Source organism: Tamandua tetradactyla, chromosome 13 (assembly GCF_023851605.1).
Source record: "Tamandua tetradactyla isolate mTamTet1 chromosome 13, mTamTet1.pri, whole genome shotgun sequence".
In the NCBI taxonomy this organism is placed as follows: domain Eukaryota; kingdom Metazoa; phylum Chordata; class Mammalia; order Pilosa; family Myrmecophagidae; genus Tamandua; species Tamandua tetradactyla.
In genome coordinates this window covers 95,896,512-95,917,716 of record NC_135339.1, presented here as the reverse complement: position 1 = coordinate 95,917,716, position 21,205 = coordinate 95,896,512, and the positions used below count along the sequence as shown (strand labels likewise).

The 21,205-nt window shown below is 44.7% G+C and overlaps 1 protein-coding gene across 1 annotated transcript; it reads left to right on the top strand.

Moving 5' to 3' along the window:
- The first annotated feature begins 18,950 nt into the window (after positions 1 to 18,950).
- LOC143653319 (olfactory receptor 226-like) lies at positions 18,951 to 19,962 on the top strand. The gene has a single exon (XM_077124446.1). The coding sequence runs from the start codon at positions 18,953 to 18,955 to the stop codon at positions 19,907 to 19,909; it is 957 nt and encodes a 318-aa protein (XP_076980561.1). The 5' UTR covers positions 18,951 to 18,952; the 3' UTR covers positions 19,910 to 19,962.
- The last annotated feature ends 1,243 nt before the right edge of the window (positions 19,963 to 21,205 follow it).

The window sequence follows — 21,205 nt, the reverse complement described above, 5'->3', positions numbered from 1 at the left end:
ATTCAACCTTGTGTTGGAGGTTCTAGCCAGAGCAATTAGACAAGAAAAAGAAATACAAGGCATCAAAATTGGAAAGGAAGAAGTAAAACTATCACTGTTTGCAGACGATATGATACTATACGTCGAAAACCCGGAAAAATCCACAACAAAACTACTAGAACTAATAAATGAGTACAGCAAAGTAGCAGGTTACAAGATCAACATTCAAAAATCTGTAGCATTTCTATACACTAGCAATGAACAAGCGGAGGGGGAAATCAAGAAACGAATCCCATTTACAATTGCAACTAAAAGAATAAAATACCTAGGAATAAATTTAACTAAAGAGACAAAAGACCTATACAAAGAAAACTACAAAAAACTGCTAAAAGAAATCACAGAAGACCTAAACAGATGGAAGGGCATACCGTGTTCATGGATTGGAAGACTAAATATAGTTAAGATGTCAATCCTACCTAAATTGATTTACAGATTCAATGCAATACCAATCAAAATCCCAACAACTTATTTTTCAGAAATAGAAAAACCAATAAGCAAATTTATCTGGAAAGGCAGGGTGCCCCGAATTGTTAAAAACATCTTGAGGAAAAAAAACGAAGCTGGAGGTCTTGCGCTGCCAGACTTTAAGGCATATTATGAAACCACAGTGGTCAAAACAGCATGGTATTGGCATAAAGATAGATATATCGACCAATGGAATCGAATAGAGTGCTCAGATATAGACCCTCTCATCTATGGTCATTTGATCTTTGATAAGGCAGTCAAGCCAACTCACCTGGGACAGAACAGTCTCTTCAATAAATGGTGCCTAGAGAACTGGATATCCATAGGCAAAAGAATGAAAGAAGACCCATATCTCACACCCTATACAAAAGTTAACTCAAAATGGATCAAAGATCTAAACATTAGGTCTAAGACCATAGAACAGTTAGAGGAAAATGTAGGGAGATATCTTATGAATCTTACAATTGGAGGCAGTTTTATGGACCTTACACCTAAAGCAAGAGCACTGAAGAAGGAAATAAATAAATGGGAACTCCTCAAAATTAAACACTTTTGTGCATCAAAGAACTTCATCAAGAAAGTAGAAAGACAGCCTACACAATGGGAATCAATATTTGGAAACGACATATCAGATAAAGGTCTAGTATCCAGAATTTATAATGAGATTGTTCAACTCAACAACAAAAAGATAGCCAACCCAATTACAAAATGGGAAAAAGACTTGAATAGACACCTCTCAGAGGAGGAAATACAAATGGCCAAAAGACACATGAAGAGATGCTCAATGTCCCTGGCCATTAGAGAAATGCAAATCAAAACCACAATGAGATATCATCTCACACCCACCAGAATGGCCATTATCAACAAAACAGAAAATGACAAGTGCTGGAGAGGATGCAGAGAAAGAGGCACACTTATCCACTGTTGGTGGGAATGTCAAATGGTGCAACCACTGTGGAATGCAGTTTGGCGGTTCCTCAAAAAGCTGAATATAGAATTGCCATACGATCCAGCAATACCATTGCTGGGAATCTACTCAAAGGAATTAAGGGCAAAAACTCAAACAGACATTTGCACACCAATGTTTATAGCAGCGTTATTTACAATTGCAAAGAGATGGAAACAGCCAAAATGTCCATCAACAGACGAGTGGCTAAACAAACTGTGGTATATACGTACGATGGAATATTATGCAGCGTTAAGACAGGATAAACTTATGAAGCATGTAATAACATGGATGGACCTAGAAAACATTATGCTGAGTGAGTCTAGCCAAAAGCTAAAAGACAAATACTGTATGGTCCCAATGATGTGAATCGACACTCGAGAATAAACTTGGAATATGTCATTGGTAACAGAGTTCAGCAGGAGTTAGAAACAGGGTAAGATAATGGGTAATCGGAGCTGATGGAATACAGACGGTGCAATAGGACTAGATACAAAAACTCAAAATGGACAGTATAATAATACCTAATTGTAAAGTAATCATGTTAAAATACTGAACGAAGCTGCATCCGAGCTATAGGTTTTTGTTTTGTTTTGTTTTGTTTGTTTTGTTCTTATTATTATTACTTTTATTTTTTTTCTCTATATTAACATTCTATATCTTTTTCTGTAATAATGCTAGTTCTTCTAAACCGATGCAAATGTACTAGGAAACGATGATCATGCATCTATGTGATGATGTTAAGAATTACTGATTGCATATGTAGAATGGTATGACGTCTAAAAAAAAAAAAAAATGGTCAGCACAATACTGCCTAATTGTAATGTAATTATCTTGGAACGCTGAATGAAGCTGCATCTGATCTATAGTTTTTTTTGTTTGTTTGTTTTGTTTTTTTTTCTCTCTTATATATTTTTGTACTTTTTATTTTTATTTGTGTTTTCTCTCTGTGTTATCACTTTATTTCTTTTTCTGTTGTAGTGCTATTTCTTTCTCTAAATCGATGCATATGTACTGAGAAATGATGACCATACACCTATGTGATGATATTAAGAATTACTGATTGCATATGTAGAATGGATTGATTTCTATTGTTGTGTTAGTTAATTTTTTTAATTAATAAAAAAAAAAAAAGAAAAAAAAAAAAACCACAATGAGATATCATCTCACACCCACCAGAATGGCTATTATCAACAAAACAGAAAATGACAAGTGCTGGAGAGGATGCGGAGAAAGAGGCACACTTACCCACTGTTGGTGGGAATGTCAAATGGTGCAACCACTGTGGAAGGCAGTTTGGCGGTTCCTCAAAAAATTGAATATAGAATTGCCATATGACCCAGCAATACCATTGCTAGGTATCTACTCAAAGGACTTAAGGGCAAAGACACAAACGGACATTGCACACCAATGTTTATAGCAGCGTTATTTACAATTGCAAAGAGATGGAAACAGCCAAAATGTCCATCAACAGAAGAGTGGCTAAACAAACTGTGGTATATACATACGATGGAATATTATGCAGCTTTAAGACAGGATAAACTTATGAAGCATGTTATAACATGGATGGACCTAGAGAACATTATGCTGAGTGAGTCTAACCAAAAACTAAAAGACAAATACTGTATGGTCCCACTGATGTGAACCGACATTTGAGAATAAACTTGGAATATGTCATTGGTAACAGAGTCCAGCAGGAGTTAGAAACAGGGTAAGATAATGGGTAATTGAAGCTGAAGGGATACAGACTGTGCAGCAGGACTAGATACAAAAACTCTAAAATGGACAACACAATAATACCTAATTGTAAAGTAATCATGTTAAAACACTGAATGAAGCTGCATTTGAGCTATAGGGTTTTTTTGTTGTTGTTGTTTTGTTTTGTTTTTTGTTTGTTTTTGTCTGTCTGGTTGGTTTTCTTTTGTTTTTTTTTTTGTTGTTTTTACTATTATTATTACTTTTATTTTTTTCTCTATATTAACATTCTGTATCTTTTTCTGTTGTGTTGCTAGTTCTTCTAAACCGATACAAATGTACTAAGAAACGATGATCATGCATCTATGTGATGATGTTAAGAATTACTGATTGCATATGTAGAATGGTATGATTTCTAAATGTTGGGTTAATTTCTTTTTTTTCTTTTTTCCATTAATAAATAAATAAATAAATAAATAAATAAAGTTACTTTATATTAAAATCCATCTCTTAAAAAAAAAGGCTTCCAGTGATTAGATTACGCTCACTCATTGCAGAAGACACTCCCCTTGGCTGATTACAAATGGAATCAGCTGTAGATGCAGCTGACATGATCATGATCTAATTCTATGAAATGTCCTCATCGTAACAGACAGGCCAGCACTTGCCCAACCAAACAGGTACCACCACTTGGCCAAGTTGGCACATGAACCTGACCATGACAGATGCTTTAGATTTTCATGTTTTTATTTTTTGGAGCAGTGAAAATTTTCCAAAACTGATTGTGGTGATGAATGCCCAACTATATGATGATACTGTGAGCTACTGATTGCACACATCAGATGGATTGTATGGTATGTGAATATATCTCAATAAAACTGCACTTTTTAAAAATGGACAAAGGAATGATAGGTGTTTCTCCAATGATATACAAATAGCCATTAAGCACATGAAAATGCTCAACATCATTAGCCATTAGGGAAATCTGTTCAAAACCATTCCATACCCACTAGAATGGTTATTATTTTTTTTAATGGAGATTAACAAACACTGGTGAGTATCTTGAGAAATAGGAACCCTCATACATTGCTGGTGAGAATGTAAAATGGTGCAGCCACGACTGAAAACAGTTTGGTGCATCCTCAGAAAATTAAACATAGAATTACCATAGAAATCAACAATCCCATTCCCAGGAGTAGACCCCAAAGTATTGAAAGCAGGGACATGACATTCATATGCCAATGTTAATAGCAACACTATTTACAACAGCTAAAAGGTGGGAGAAACCTAAGTGTACACCAAAGGAAAAATGTTTAAACAAAATGTAGCATATACATACGATAGAATATTATTTAGCTATGAAAAGGAATGACATTCTATCAGCTAGTTCCATCTCCCTTCCCATATTATTGACAACCCCTTCCAACATGGAAAAGTTAGTATGGGCATAGCCCAAACACCCCTAAAGAGTGGGAGAAAGATCAAAGGTGATGGTGGAGTTATACAGAGAAGGTAAGATTTAACAAATGAGTATGATTGCTGAATCATTATATTGATATTTCTTTTAGTCTCCAGCATCTTAGAGCAGCTAGAAGTAAAAACCTAAAGTTGTGGAATTGTAACCCATACCAAATGCTGAAATCTGTTCTACAACTAATTGTAGTGCTGTGCTTTGAAATTTATTAGCTCTTTGTATATATGTTATTTTTCACAAAAAAGAAAAGTTTATTGTCATGATAAATATATTTATCCTTTCTAGGTTTCTATATTCTGGAGTTGCTAGAAGGAAAAATCTGAGAGGATCGTATGGTAGCCCATGACAAACTCTGGGATCTGTCCTGTAACTACTTGTTGAAGAGTGCTTTGAAAACTACTGCTTTTTTATTTCTTTGCTTTGTATATGTGTTATACATAAAACTGCATTTTTGTAAATGGACAATTTTTTTTTAATTTTACAATTTTTTAAAAAGTAAAAAGAAGAAAAAAAGGAATGACGTTCTAATACTACAACTTGGATGAACCTTGAAGACGTCACGTTGCATGAAATAAACCAGATATACATGCGAAAAAAAATTGTATGAACTCATCAGTATGAAATATCTAGAGCACGTAAATTCACAGAGACAGGTATTAGCTTATAGGTTACCAGAAGCCAAGGGTTGAGGAGAGGGCGGTTATTGCTTAACAGGTGCACAGTGTCTATTTGAGGTGAAGGAAAACTTTGGGTAATGGATATTGGTAATGGTAGTTCAATATTGTGAATATCATTAATAACAATGAATTGTACACTCAAAAATGTTCGCAATGGGAAATTTTGAATTGTATATACATTATACAATAAAAAGTTTTGTTTGAAAAAAGTGGGGCTGGGGCAGTGCAGCGGTGCCTTGGTGGCAGAGTTCTCACCTGCCATGCTGAAGACCCAGGTTCGATTCCCAGTGCCTCCCATGCAAAAAAAAAAAAGTAAAAAAAGTGGGGATGGAAAAGGAACATAAATGCAAGTTTTTGTACTTCATGTGGTAAAATATCTACATCACTATGTAGAACTACCCAGAGCAATTGCTAAGAAAATTATAAAATTATATACTCAAAACTTTATGAATAAATCAAAATGAAATTCTTTAAAAATGTATGCATAATCCACAGGGAGACAAGGAAAATTAGAGACATGAAAAACAGAGGAGACGAACAGAAAACTGGAAATGAAATATCATCCTTATCCCTAATATATCAATAATTAGTTAAATATAAATGGCGTACGTGCTAGTAAGCTGCTGGAATGTGCTATACCAGAACTGGAGCAGCTTTTTAAAGGGGGGATTTAATAAGTTAGAAGTCTAAAGTTTTAAGGAAGTGAAAGTGTCCAAACTAAGGCACCAACAAGGGTTACCTTCACTCAAGGAAGGCCGATGGGTCAGGAGCCCCTCTGTCAGCTGGGCAGTCACAGGGCTGGCACCTGCTGGTCCCTTGCTCCTGGATGCCATTGCTTTCAACCTCTGTCCTTGTAGGGGTTCCTCACTTTGCTTCTCCAGAGCTGGCTTTCATCTCTTGGCTTCCCGTGGCTCTCACCAGGTTCTGGCTTGATTAACATCTCATGGGAAGGCACACAACAATACCCTTTGGGCTCCAAGCATCTCCAAACGTCCATGTCTCTGTTTTCCACATATCCACATCTGTGTCAGCTCTGCTGCAAAGTTCTCTCAGCTCTGAGGCTTCTGTCATTTCTGACTCTCTCTAAATTGGTCCCTCTTTAAAGGATTCCAGTAAACTAATCAAGAAATGGGTGAAGTCATATCTTTTGATTAGAATTAAAAGTTCACATCCAAATCAAAAGGCCAAGCCCTTGATCTTGAGGTTTACTCTTGTGAAGCTTATGTAGGTAGCGGAGAAGCTTAGACTACCTATAGGCATGCCTAAGAATTAATTCTGGAGGACCTCTGTTGTTGCTCAGATGTGGTCTCAGTCTCTCTAAGCCCAACTCTGCAAGTAAGATCATTGCCCTCCCCCCTACATGGGACATGACATCCAGGGGTGAAAGTCTCCCAGCAACATGGGAGAGGACTCCCAGGAATGAATGTGGTCCTGGCACCGTGGGATCAATAATTCCACCCTGACCAAAAGGGGGAAAAGAAATGTTACTCATAAAGTATCAGTGACTGAGAGAGTTCAAATAGAGTCAAGAGGCTCCTTTGGGTCACTCTTGTACATACTTCAGTTAGACATTGCTACTTGCCATAACCTGCCAAATCCTAACCAAAACCATTCCTGCCAATCCTAAAGAACACCTAGGGTGTTATGTAAGATTCTACAAGAGTTCCATTCACTAGAGTAACTTTCCAGAAACCTACAACCTCCAGATAGGTCCCTGGAACAGGTAAGTCCTGAAACCCAGAGGGCTCAGCCTCTCCATGACATCAGCTAGTTCCATCCCCCATCCCAAATTATCAACAGCCCCTTCTAACACGAAGAAGTTAGAATGGGCATAGCCCAAATATCCCCAAAGAGTGGGAGAAAGATCAAAGATGATGGTGGAGTTATACAGAGAAGGTAGGGTTTAACAAATGAGTAGGAGTGCCAAATCATTATACTGATATTTCTTTTAGCCTCCAGTACTTTAGAGCAGCTGAAAGTAAAAACCTAAAATTGTGGAATTGTAACCCATACCAAACTGTGGAATCTCTTCTACAACTAATTGCTGTGAAGTATTTTAAAATTTATTGCTTTTATTTATATATGTTATTTAAAGAGAAGGAGGAGCATAATGGAAAAGATAGGATTTAACAAATAAGTATGACTACTGAATCATTATATTGATATTTTTGTTGGTCTCCAGTGTGTTGGAGCAGCTAGAAGAAAAAATGAAAAATTGTGGAACTATAACCCATATCAAACTTTAAAGTCTACAAAGCAGTAAGCTGAGCCCCCAACCTTGAGGCTGGTTAAGCCTACTTAAAATTAGGCCTAAGAGTCACCCCCAAGAGAACCTCTTTTGTTGTTCAGATGTGACTTATCTCTCAGCCAACACAACAAGCAAACTCACCACCCTCCCCCTCTCTATGTGGGACATGACTCCCAGGGGTGTGGACCTTCCTGGCAATGTGGAACAGAAATCTTAGAATAAGTTGAGACTCAGCATCAAGGGCTTGAGAAAAACATCTTGACCAAAAATGGAGAAGAGCGAAATGAGACAAAATGAAGTGTCAATGGCTGAGAGATTCCAGACAGAGTTGAGAGGTTATCCTGGAGGTTATTCTTACACATTAAGTAGATATCACCTTGTTAGTCACGATGTAATGAAGAGGCTGGAGGGAACTGCCTGAAAATGTAGAGCTGTGTTCCAGTAGCCATGTTTCTTGAAGATGATTGTATAAAGATACAGCTTTCACAATGTGACTGTGTGACTGTGAAAACCTTGTGTCTGATGCTCCTTTTATCTACCTTATCAGCAGACGAGTAAAACATACAGATTAAAAAATAAAGAAATAACAGGGGGAACAAATGCTAAAATAAATTTAGTAGATTGAAAAAAATGTACTTGGAAATTTATTACTCTTTGGTATATATGTTATATTTCACAAAAAAAAAAAAAGTTACACCCACAACTGGGCATGCCACATCTCCTTGGAGGTGATCCTGTCAGATGCGGATGGATGCCTACGGGAATATTTATGGATAAGTGTGACATGCACTGTTCAGTGTACACACACACACATTTCAGTCCAACAGCCGTTCACGGTCAAAACCCTCAGCAAACCCCAGGAGGCAAACACCCTGGACTAGATGAAGCCTACAAAGCACTTCAGCCAGTGCCAGATTCCCTGGGCGGCTCGAGATGCTTCCACCCCAGATCAGGGACAGGACAGGGACATCCTTGTCACCACGCCAGTTCAGCACTGACTGGAGCCCTAGCTAAGGCAGGGGGACAAGAAAATGAAATAAAAAAGCACATATTTGGGAATGAAGAAATAAGATTGCCTCTGCAGATTATATGATTGGCTACTTAAAGTCCTGCAGAATCAACAACCACAAAAAACCTAGAACTAATAAACAAGTATAGCCAGCCTTGTAAGTACAAGGTTAGTATACAAAAGTCAAAAGTTCTTCTGTATCCCAGCAACGAACAATAAACTGATGAAAAAATAAGAGTATCTAAATAAATGGCGAGATAGTCCACGTCCATTGATAAAAAGATTCAACATTATGGTGTTAGTTTTCCCCATCTCTACCTGTAGACGCCATACAGTCCCACTCAAAACCCCAGCAAGTTATTTGTTACTGAAAACTGACTCTGAAGTCGATGTGGAAAGAAAGGCAAAAGGACCAGAACAGCCAGCTCAGCACTGAAGAGCAAAGCCTGAGGACCCAAGGCTGCCACTGCAAGCCTGACCACAAAGGTGCGGTTAGCAGGTCAGGACAAATGCACAAAAGGCCAATGGGACTGAGTAGAGAGCTCAGAAAGAGACCCACACAAACACAGTCAAAGCAGCAAGAAAGGAGAGCCTTTCCAACAAACGGTGCTGGAAAACTGGATCTCCACGTGCAAAAGAATCTAGACATAAACTTACATCTCTCACAACAAGGAGCTCAAAGTGGATTATTGACTTATATGTAAACTATGAAACTACAAACGCCTAGAAGATAACACAGGGGAAAACCCAGGTGACCTGGGGTTTGACAATGACCTTCTAGAAAAAAATTGGCAAGTTGGACTTCATTACAATTTAAAACTTCTACTCAAAAAGGAAATTATTTAGGGAAAGAAGACAAGCCACAGCTCAGGAGAAAATATTTTCAAAACATGTATCTGACACATACATTTTGTGTCAATATATATTTTGTATCTCTAATATAGAAATATTTTGTATATCCAAAAGAGACAAAGAGCTCTCAAAATTCAACGAAAAGAAAATAAGCAACACAGCTTAAAAAATAAATGGGCAAAATATTTGAACAGATACCACAGCAAAGAAAATATCCCGAAGTCTAACAAGCCTATGAAAAAATGGTCAGCATCTTATGTCCTTAGGAATTGCAAATGAAAACACCAATGAGACACTGCCATGTAACTATCAGCATGGCTAAACCTACACACAGGCACTGCCAAATGCTGACAAAGATTTGGAGCAGCGGGAATCTCATTCACTGCTGACGGGAACGTGAGCCGCTTTGGAAGACAGACTGACAGCTTCTTACAAGGTGAAACACAGGCTTACCATGTGATCCAGCAATTACACTCCTGGCTACTTACTCAAAGGAGTTAAAAACCAGTATCCTTACAAAAATCTGCACATGAATATTTATGGCAGCTTTATTCAAAATTGCCCAAAAATGGAGGCAACCAATTTTTCACTTCAATAGGTGAATGAATAAACAAATTGCTACATCCAGACAGTGAAATACTATTCTACAATAAAAAGAAATAAACTACCAAGCCACACACCCACAAAAAAAAGACAAAGAGGAAAGTTAAATGCATATTGCTAAGTGAAAGAAGCCAGTCTGAAAGGTTATACAGTATTAAGTTTCCACTATATGACATTCTGGAAAAGGCAAAACTATAGAGAGTGTATTAGTTAGGGTTCTCTAGAGAAACAGAATCAACAGGAAATATTCGTAAATATAAAAGCGTCTCACATAACCATGGGAACTCAGAGTTCAAAATCCACAGGGCAGGCTGTGAAGCCAACGACTCCAATGGAGGGTCTGGACGAATTCCACAGGAGAGGCTCGCTGGGTGAAGCAGGAAGAAGCCTGTCTCTCATGAATCCTCCTTAAAAGGCTTCCAGGGATTAGATTGAGCATCACTCATTGCAAAAGACACTCCCCTTGGCTGATCACAAATGGAATCAACTGTGGATACAGCTGACATGATCATGATCTAATTCTATGAAATGTCCTCATTGCAACAGACAGGCCAGCACTTGCCCAATCAGATAAACAGGTACCACCACCTGGCCAAGCTGACACATGTCCCTGACCATGACAAAGAGTAAAAGACCAGGGACTGCCCCAGGTCTGGAGTGGGGAGACATGAACAGGTAGAGCCCAGGGAGGGTTAGGGCAGGGAAACCACTCTGCCTGATACTACAATGATGGAAACATGCTTTCATGTGTGGGAAACAGGCCTTTTGACCTTCAGGCGAAACCTTGAGACGGTGACCCGGAACTCTGGGTCACAGAGCTCTTCTGGAACACAGCAGGTGGCTCATCTCCTGCTAGGAAGCTTTGAAGGATAAAAGGGCTGGGGGCTGGAATGTGTTATTCTTTGAGGAGATTTCACAGATAAACAACTTAGCTTAAAGGGTTTTGCATTTTCTTGTATTTTATATATTGGTGTAATTGTAATTAACATTAAAGATTAACTTGACCGTTACTTCTCCTGCCTTTTGAAGTAATCACTAATAAATAGCTGGAGTAAAACCAGCAAAGGGCTCCTGGCTCTAGAAGTTCAAGAGTCCCCTGCTCCCATTTTCAGAAATCTGTGTCTGTCTTAATTCTCATGTCGCCCTGTCAGCAAATTTGGCACCCAACGTGGGGCTCGAAGAGCTGCTGGGACAGCTCCTGACAGAAGAGTCACTTGAACAAAGTAAAGGGGATTTCCAGCATCGCAGGAGCTCAAGGGGGAAAGTCCGGCCAGTGAGAAAGGGGTTTCTGTATGAAAAATGAGAGCTCCAGTTGCTCCACATTGTCGATTTGTTACTGTCAGTTCTAAATTTTACCCACTCTAGTGTGGGTGAAGCAGTATCTAGTGTGGTTTCAATTCGCATTTCTCTGATGATGAATAATGTTAAAAACCTTTATGTGTGTGTGTTAGCCAATCATTAACATTCTTTTGAGAATAATTGTATTTTTCTTTCTTTCATATTTGCTGTCTTTTACTATTGATTTGTAGGAATTCTTCATAATTTCTTGGTACAAGTTCTCAGATCAATATTCATGGATATTTTCTCCAATTTGTAATTTGCCTTTTAATTTTCTTAATATCGCCTTTTGATGAGCAGAAGTTTTAACTTTTATGGAGTCCAATTAATCAATTTTTTCCTTTTCGTGTTCTCTTTAAGAAAACTTTACCTTTGAAAGATTTTAAAGATATTCTCCTGTGTTTTCTTCCAGATGCTCCATAATCTTAGCCTCTAAATTTGGGTTTGTGATCCATCTCAGATTCACATTTGCATATGGTGGGAGGAGGAGGTCAGCGTTTTCATTCGCCCTTGTGGTTATCTAACACCATTTGTTGGCTTCTTTCCTTGCCCCCATTGAAATGCCTTGGCACTTTGGTTGAAAATAAGTGGTGGGTATACGTGGGTTTGCCGCTGGGATCTGTCTTTTCCCACATCTACCCTTAAACTAACAGCATGTCATCACCGACTAGCATAGCTACAACATGAGCATTGGAATTAGGTAATTTAAGTCCTGACACTTTGCTCTTTTTTTTTTCTCAAAAATTTTTGTGGACATCCTAGGTCCTTTGTATCTCCATACAAGTCTTAGAATTGGCATGAGCAGCTATTATTTTGTCAGATTTTCTGCATCTAAATTGAGATAGCCATATAATTTTCCCCTTTACTCTGTTAATATAGTGAATTACTTTGATGATTTTCAAATGCTAAACTAGCCTTGTATTGCTGGGCTAAACTGTATGTGGTTATGATATATTATCCTTCTCATATGTTGCTAAATTCTAATTGCTCCAATTTGTTAGGGATTTTATGTTCATGAAGAACATTTTTCTATAATTTTCTTTTCTTGTAATATACTTGTCAGGTTTTGATTCAGGGTTGTGATGGTCTCAGAAAAAGAACTGGTATGTGTTTCTCCTTGGTTTTGTAAAATTTGTGCCTGATTGGCATTATTTTTCCTTAAAGAATTCACTTCTGAAGTCATCTGGGTCTACATTTTTGTGTGTGTGGAAAGAATTTTTATTATAAATTTAATTTCTTTAATAGAAACTCTATATTTTATATTAGATTTTTTGGCAAACAATATTTTTGAATGGTTTGTTCACTTCATTTCAGTTGATGGAACGTGATATCAGTGCCAGGATAGACAAATGGGTCCGTGAAACTAATAGATGGACCAGAAACAGACACACATGCACATGAACACTGATATCTGTCAAAGGCACAAGAACAGTTCAGTAGGGCTGTGACTCTTGAAGACGACTGTGTAATGGTTCAGTTTTCACAGGGTGACCCTGCGACTGTGAAGACCTTGTGGCTGATGCTTCCTTTCTCCAGAGTGTGGGCAGATGAGTAAGAAAATAAGGACAAAAGATAAATAAATAATAGAGGGGGATAAGGGGTCTGGGATGTTTGGGATATTATTTTTCAATTTTATTCTTAAATGTATTTTTTGGAGTAATGAAAATGTTCGAAAATTGATTCTGGTGATGAATGCACAGCTATATGATGATGCTGTGAAGCCCTGATTGTACACATCGGATGATTATATGGCAAATACATCTCAGTAAAATTGCATTAAAAAAACAAAGTGATGCTGGAATAATTGAATATATGTAAAAATACCTTCTACAATATGCAAAAAGTAATTCAACATGGATCATAGGCTTAAATGTAAAACCCCAAACTATAAAGCTTCTAGAAGAAAACGTGGGAAAAAATTTTCGTGACTTTGGATTAAGCAAAGATTTCTTAGATATTATACCAAAATTACAAAATATAAAAAGAACCAATAGGTAAATTGATCCTCATCAAAATTTAAAACTCCTTAAAAGATACTGTTAAGAGAAGCAAAAGACAAGCCACAGAATGAGAGAAAATATTTACAAATCTTAAATGTGATAAAGGATTCATATTCAGAAGATACAAAGAACTCTCAAAGTCAATGATAGTAAAACAACCCAATAAAATGAGCAAAAGATTTGAAGAAACACTTCAGCAAGGAAGACGTATGACTGGTAACAGACACATGTAACGATGTGCCACGTCGCTAGTCACTCAGGAGATGCGAATTAAGGCCACAATGGAAGAGCACTGCACCCTCAACGGCTGCAGCCGAGACTGACCAAAGCAGGTGTAGGCCGGGGTCAGGGGCTGAGCCTTGGGCGGATGCTGGCTGAAAGGTCAACTGGTCGACCACGTTGGAGAACGGATTTCGAGTTTCATAGTCAGCGTGCATCTGCCGCACGACCCAACCTTGCTGCTGCTGGGTGCTCACCCAAGAGGAAATGAAAGCACACATCCGTGCAAACACTGCGCCTCAATGTTCATAAGTGGTGTATTCATAATCGTCAAAAACTAGAAACAACCAAATGTCCATTAGCAAGGTGGCTGGATAAGCAAGTCGTGATGTGTCCATGCAAAGAGCTACCACTCAGGAATAAGGAGTGACCTTCTGATATGCACAACATGGAAGAATCTCAAACTAATGTGGCATGAAAGAAGCCAGCCTGCAAATGGCATATACTGTGTGATTCCACTAATAGGAAATTCTAGGAGACGCTCACTAACCTATAGTGAAACATCAGTGGTCTCCTGGGGAGCTAGGAGCGGAGAGTCGCAGGAGACGGGATGACAGCGGGGCACCAGGAAACTTTCGGGGTGATTCTTTTTCACCATCTTGATTGCAGTGATGACTTTGTGGGGTTTACATAGGTCAAACCAATCAATTGTACATCTATATGCAGTTTGCTGTATGCCAAATTATCTCAATAAAGTAATTTTGGAAAACCTTCCCATAAAGAAAGCTCCAGGCTTAGGACAAACCGAACCAGCAGTAACTGAAAAACACTAAATCATGCCCAAGCAGGTCTTTCTCCAGGAATGTGAAACTGGTTTAACGCTAGAAAATCAATCACTATTATTTGCCTCATTGAACTACTGAGGGGGAAAAAACACATTATCATCTTAAGGGATGCAAACATTTATGAAATCGAACAGCCATTTATGATAAATAACTGAAGTAAGTCTTTGCAAAATGGAAAAAAGAGGCAACTTCCTTAATCTGATAATGAGTATCTTTAAAAAAGAATCTCTCAACAACTGTCCTACTTTCTGAAATCAGAAACCACACAGGATGCCCATTCTCACCACTTCTGTTCCACGTTGCTCTGGAAGTCTTAACCGATGCAGTGAGAAAAGAGAAGACAGGTGCAGGGGTTGGAAAGCGAGAATCAAAGCCACCGTTTCCAAGACGAGGCCACTGGAAGGTGAGACACCAAGGAGAAGGAGCACCAAAGGGAGTTAGCCACCTTGCTGGATACAGTCAAAACACAAAAGCCGATGGCTATGCACACCAGCAACAAAGAAGTACACTCTTCTACTCAGCTCCCTTTATGAAAGAAACAAACGAATCAGGCTAGTGTGCACGGATGACTTTTAGGCAGAAGTGAGAGATGTGAGAGGCCTACATAGATGTGGAAATGCACCCTTAACTGGGCTAGATGACTCAGCATTGCAAAGGTGAAAACTTCCTCCAGCTTAAACTTTAGGAGGAGGAGGAGCTGGCCTTGACACTGATTCTAAGGTTTGCATGGGCAAGATTAGCATCTAAATCAGCTACTAGAAGGACTGAAAATGCCACTGGGATTTTACAACTGCATAGTCGTTGAGGGTGTCTGGTTGCAGGCTGTGGGGTGGAGTCCTCCCTCCTAAGTGCCAGCCTCGGGGGGGTTGAGGGGTCAGTGTCCTGGAAGGCAGAGCCAGCTCCTGTCCGTCCCCGCCACGCTGACTCCCCAGTGGGCGTGAACAGAAGGGGACGACGTGTGCACAGCCACACGTGGAAGCCGGAAGGGCTCAGGGTTTCCTTTTCTTCTCACCTGTAAGAACCTGCTTCCCTGCCAATGTGAGAGTCTGGATGAGGAAAAGGGAGAAGGCTCAGAAGGGCTGGGCCAGGGACCCCCATGTCCTGGGCTCTGGGGACCACCGTGTTCCAGAACAAGTCAAGTCCTCGTGCCTCACAGCCCACCGCGGCTGCCTTGCCCCACTTGCTGGGAATCTCACAACAGACCTCAGGAGAGACAGGCAAGACCAAACGGCCCTCAGCCCCCCTGAAGCTCACCCCCCATGAGCAAGTCATCTGGGATTGGGGGGGACACAATAGGAAGGGGCGGCAGGATGGACCTAGCAGTCCCCACCAGGCTTCCAGTGGGGCCCTCTGCTCTGCAGAGCTTCCTGCCTCCCCTCCATGAGCAGCTGTTGGGGGGTGGAAGGGCGTCCACCTGCACCCCGTGTCCACCCACCCGAGGACACACCTGCCCTGTCCTCGTGAGGACAGCCTGCAGGGAGAGCGGGCATCCCCTGCCTCTGATCGAGCCAGTTTGCCCGAAGGCCTGGCCCTAGGAGAGCACAGGGCATGTGCAAGGGCCCTGCGGGACCCCGGGGCGTGCCCTGCAGCCTGATGCTGGCCGACCCAGGGGATGTCACGAGCAGTGCCTCCTGCGCTCCCTCTGCCCAGCTGAGAGGGAGCCCAGCTCCTTCGCGGTGGAGCTTCTTCCTGTGAGTTCTTTTAACCTGAGAAGGGAACGAGCAGGGGTCCAAGGCTGTCCAACCTACTGGGCACCTTGACTCTAGAAACCTGGTGGCCATTGTCATGGGGCAGAGGCGGGGGCAGAGGCCCTGGGCTGCCCCAGACAACACTGAGGGGCCGAGGCGCTGGCACAGAGGACCTGCCAGGTCAGGGCGTCAGGGCTCCCACATGCTCCCCAGATAGCCTGACCCACTGGGTGGCACCGCCAAGGCTTGCGGGGCGCCCAGTCCTGTCTGGGTGCCGAATGCCTTGTTCCTGAGGCAAAGGAGTCTCATTTACAGGTGGGGGGAACTTTGCAGTCAGGTCTGCCTCATTTGCAGCTTTCCAAACCGTATCCTCATTGTAAGAGGCCCAGGAGGCCACAGGGAAGTCTGAAACTGCTTCCTCCGAGAGCAAACTCATGTGAGCTGCAGACTCGGGGAGACCTGTCAGCGGGCACCCCAGAGCAACTTCAGCTGAGAGTAAGAGCCTGTGACCCCCACCCCTCCCCAGCCACCCCAGGTCCCTAGCACCTGGTCCATTTATTGTCCAGGGCGATGGCCTCAGCTTTGCTGACACTGAGCCGGGTCTGAGAAGGACGAGGCCAGTGAACCACGTTTGCAGCTTGTGTGGGGCCCTGGGACAGCATTCATCTCTCAAGGGGGCCTGTGCATACCTGGTGCCCCATCACAGGTGAGGAGATGGGGCTGGTGGGCCGGAGCACATGCATGTAAGCAGACCTGGGATTCAACCCAGGTCTCATCTGCCTGCACAGGTAAGAGCCAAGCAGGGTGTGTATCTGCGTGTGCACCTGCGTGTGCCATGTGCACCTGTGTGTATAGCTGTGTGTGTCTGAGTGTGCACCTGCATGTGTATATGTGCCTGCACGTGCTCCTGTGTATATAGCTGTGTGTCTGTGCATGTACCTGTATATGTGCCTGGGTGTGCACCTGCATGTATTTGTGTGCAAATCTGTTGTCTGAGAGTGCATGTGTGTGCACCTACAGCAAGTAAAACGAGGTCTGTGTACACAGTACCTGTGTCTGTGGGCATGTGTACCTGCGGGGACCTGGGAGTCTGGCCATGTTGGTGCATTTGTTTCTGTAGAAGGATGTGGGCCTGTGAGCAGGCTGGGCTGCATTCTGCCTCTGCTTCTTGGGCAGGTGTGTATCTGCACAACCCCTGGGGTTTGGGCAGCGTGTCCACATGCATCTGTCTAGAGCCGATGGCTGTTTCTAGGCTCCGTGTGTGCCAGGTTAGGGGCGTTTGGAGCGTGGGGATCTGCAGCGTAGAAGCGTGGGCTTTACCTGCCTGCTGGAGCGTGAGTGCCTTTGTTTGGGGAGCAAGTGTGTTGACATTTACTTGGGGGTGTGTTGTTTGGAGGTGGGTGTATTTCTGAAGCTGGGTGTCTGGGTGCCCCTGAGAATGTGGGGCGCACATGGGTGAAATTGTGCACTTGTGCTGAGTCTGGAAGCTGTGAGCATGGCAGTTGGCTGTGTGTGCCTTCGGAGGCGGCATGGGGCAGGAGGGTCTGGGTGGGGTTGTGAGCTGTCCCCAAGGGAAAGGCATGGACCCTTAGGACCTGGAGACCCCACACCTCGGAGCCCAGCAGAGGCAACACCTGCAGGACCTCCCATTGTCCCCCATCTGTGTGACAAGAACTCGGGGCTCCCCGAGGGAGCAGGACACCACCCCTCTTCTCCTTTCCAGCTTGCCAGCAGCTGTGGTGGCGCATGGCCCCGCCAGGGTCTGAGCTCCTGCACACTCGCCCCCTGCCCTGTCGGGAGCCCTGGGAGCAGGGACCCTCTGGTCCGGGGAGGAGTCCTGTGATGGACCATGTTACAGCCAAGGGTCTGAGGCAAGGGGCCCCGTGGCTGGCCAAGGGGGAACAGGTGGAATTCGAACCCCCAGCCCACTTCAGGGCCTCCTGGAGAAGCAGGGGCAGGGAGCAATCACCCTCAGAGGGTGAGGACCGGCCCTCGGGGGCCCTCGGGCACTATCCCTGTGCGGCCACTGGTGCCCACAGCTGTCCGGATCACAGAGGCCGAACGGCTGGGCCACTGCCACCAAGATGGCAGACAAGAGCCACTGCCACCAAGATGGCAGACAAGAGCCACGTTAGAGTCTAGTATTTTTTCTAACCATTCATGGGTAGAGTACAATTGTCACTAAATTACCCAACTTACTCCAGCAAGTTGACAGTGTTTTAAAGGGTTTTATTTTCACATTACATGTATGGACACATCAAAGCTTCTGTTCAATGCCCCAGAGGCCCTCGGAGGCCAAAGCTGACCAGCAGGACCATTTCAGGAGGTCTGGATGCTCAGCTGCCGGCCGCAGGAGGAGGGTTGGAGTGGGGCTGCTCCCTGAGTGGGGAGGGCACCATGACGGTCAGGGGGACCAGGAGCGTCTGGACAAGGCTGGGCCACATTCAGGAAGCCCCCAGCCTGGAGCCAGGGAAACCAGGGGGTGAGGTGGGAGGCCGCCTTCCACCCCAGGCCCTGTTTGGAAACAAGTCCTTTAAAGGAGAAGAAACGCAGTGTCACAGAGGGACGCCCGCAGCCTTGCCCTCCCCTCGGGCCCAGCTCCTCCCCATCTCACCCCAGCGCTCACCCAACACAGGGCGCAGCCAGTACTGCTTGGGCGGGGCGGAAGGGCGGAGGGCAAGCGGCACGCGAGGGCACCCCAGAGGCTGCCCTGCGAAGAACCGGGGGCAGGCAGGGTGGGGCATGGCGGTGAGAGGACGCCAGCAGGGTGGGGCGCGGCTGTGAGAGGGCTCGGGCAGAGCCTCCCCACGCCGCGCCGCCTGACCTGCCTCTGCTCCTCGAGCCAGGGCGCGCCATGTCGGCGCGGGGCAACCACAGCCAGGTGGCCGAGTTCATCCTGGTGGGCTTCCCCGGCTCCCGGAGGCTCCGTGCCAGCCTGCTGGCGCTGTTCCTGCTGGCCTACGTGCTGACCATCACGGAGAACGTGGTCATCGTGGCCGTGGTCCGCATCAGCCCGCTGCTGCACAAGCCCATGTACGTCTTCCTCGGCCACCTGTCCTTCCTGGAGGTGTGCTACGTGTCCGTCACGGTGCCCAAGCTGCTGCTGAGCCTGGCGGCGCCCGGCTTCCAGCATATCTCCTTCGCGGGCTGCATGGCGCAGCTCTACTTCTTCCTGGCGCTGGCCTGCACCGAGTGCGCGCTGCTGGGCGTCATGGCCTTCGACCGCTACGTGGCCGTCTGCAGCCCGCTGCGCTACCCCGCCGTCATGGGCCCACGCCTCTGCCGCCTGCTGGCCGCCGGCTCCTGGGGCTCGGGCTTCGCCGTCTCGCTGGGGAAGGTCTTCTTCATCTCGCGCCTCGGCTACTGCGGCCCCAACGTCCTGAACCACTTCTTCTGCGACGTGTCGCCGCTGCTCAACCTCGCCTGCTCAGACATGGCGGCGGCCGAGCTCGTGGACTTCCTCCTGGCGCTGCTGATCCTGCTGGGGCCGCTGGCGCTCACCGCCTTCTCCTACGCCGCCATCCTGCGCGCCGTGCTGCGCGCCCCGACGGCCAACGGCCGGCACAAGGCCTTCTCCACGTGCGCCTCTCACCTGGCGGTGGTGGCCGTCTTCTACGCGGCCTCGCTCTTCATCTACGCCCGCCCGCGCGCCATCGACTCCTTCGAGTGCAACAAGCTGGTGTCCGTGGTGTACACCGTGCTCACGCCGCTCGCCAACCCGGTCATCTACTGCCTGCGGAACCGCGAAGTGAAAGACGCGCTGCGCAGGGTGGCACAGGGGGCAGCCCGGGCCCTGGGCGCCTCCTCCTAGGGACCACCCGCGGGGCACCCCAGGGCTGCCGCGCGGCCCTCACCGCCACCACGGTACCCACCTCTGCCCAGGGCAGGCAGGGTCACCCCCGCAATCGCGTGCCGCCCCCCCACCCACCCAGTGCCGCGCCCCTCAACCCTTCTTAGGACACGGTCATGCAGATGAACGGACCGCCTCACTCCATCGGGACCCCACTGTACCTGCACTGATTCTGTCCGCAATGACACTATTTCCAATAAGGCGGCGAGGACCTGAACATCCTCCAGGGGGGCTCCCCCACCCCTCAACAGACCCGGATTTAAATTTTGCAGCGCCTCATGGTTTGTTTGCTTTTTTAATTTTTAGAGCAGTTGTAAGTTTACAGAAAAATCATGCAGAAACTGTAGACTTCCCATACACACAGTTCCCCATTATTAACATTTTCGTTGTGTAGTTCCTTTGTTTCAACTGATGAAACAATACTATTAGAGCTATATTATTCACTAAAGTCCATAACTTACATCATGGTTCACTCTCGGTATTGTACAGTCCTGTGGTTGTTTAGTTTTATTTTTATTGTAGTAGCACATACACAAGATTCAGGTTCCGTTCTAAGCCAATCATCAATTCATAAACCCTGCAACGCAACGCACACATGTGCCCAGCTGCAGCACCGTGTGTGTGTGTGTGTGTGTGTGTGTGTGTGGTGACCCCCACGTCTGCAGGCTATTCTTCTGAGCCCCGCTGCCCACTTAATGTCTCCCTCAGAATGTTTCCAAGTCACCTTGAACTCAACACATCCAGAACTTAATTCCCAACCTCGTCTCTTCCCAGTACACTGGCGCCCAGCGCCACCCACACAGGTGCCAAGCAACCCAGTGTCTTCATAGTGGGGCCCCAGTACACAGGCCACTGCGACCCCTAGCACCCAGGCTGCTGCCACACCAGCCACCCCCCATACAAACACCTCTCAACCTGCCTCTGGGTCTTCTTGCTTTCAATAAGATCTCACTCTGAATGATTCTCCAAACTAAATGACAGGTGTGTGAATGGCTCTGTGCTGGCTGACAGGTGTGCAAGAGGCTCTCTGCTGGATGGCGGGTGTGTAACAGCTCCATACTGGCTGGCAAGTGTGTAGCAGGCTCTGTGCAATCTAGCAGATGTGTGCCAGAGCTGTGCTAGCTGACAGGTATGCAGCAGGCACCGTGCTGACGGGCAAGTGTGTAACAGCTCCGTGCCAGCTGGTGGGTGTAGCGGGCTCTGTGCTGGTTGATGGATGACCCTAGTATGTGAGATGCGCCCACCCTCAAGCAGGGG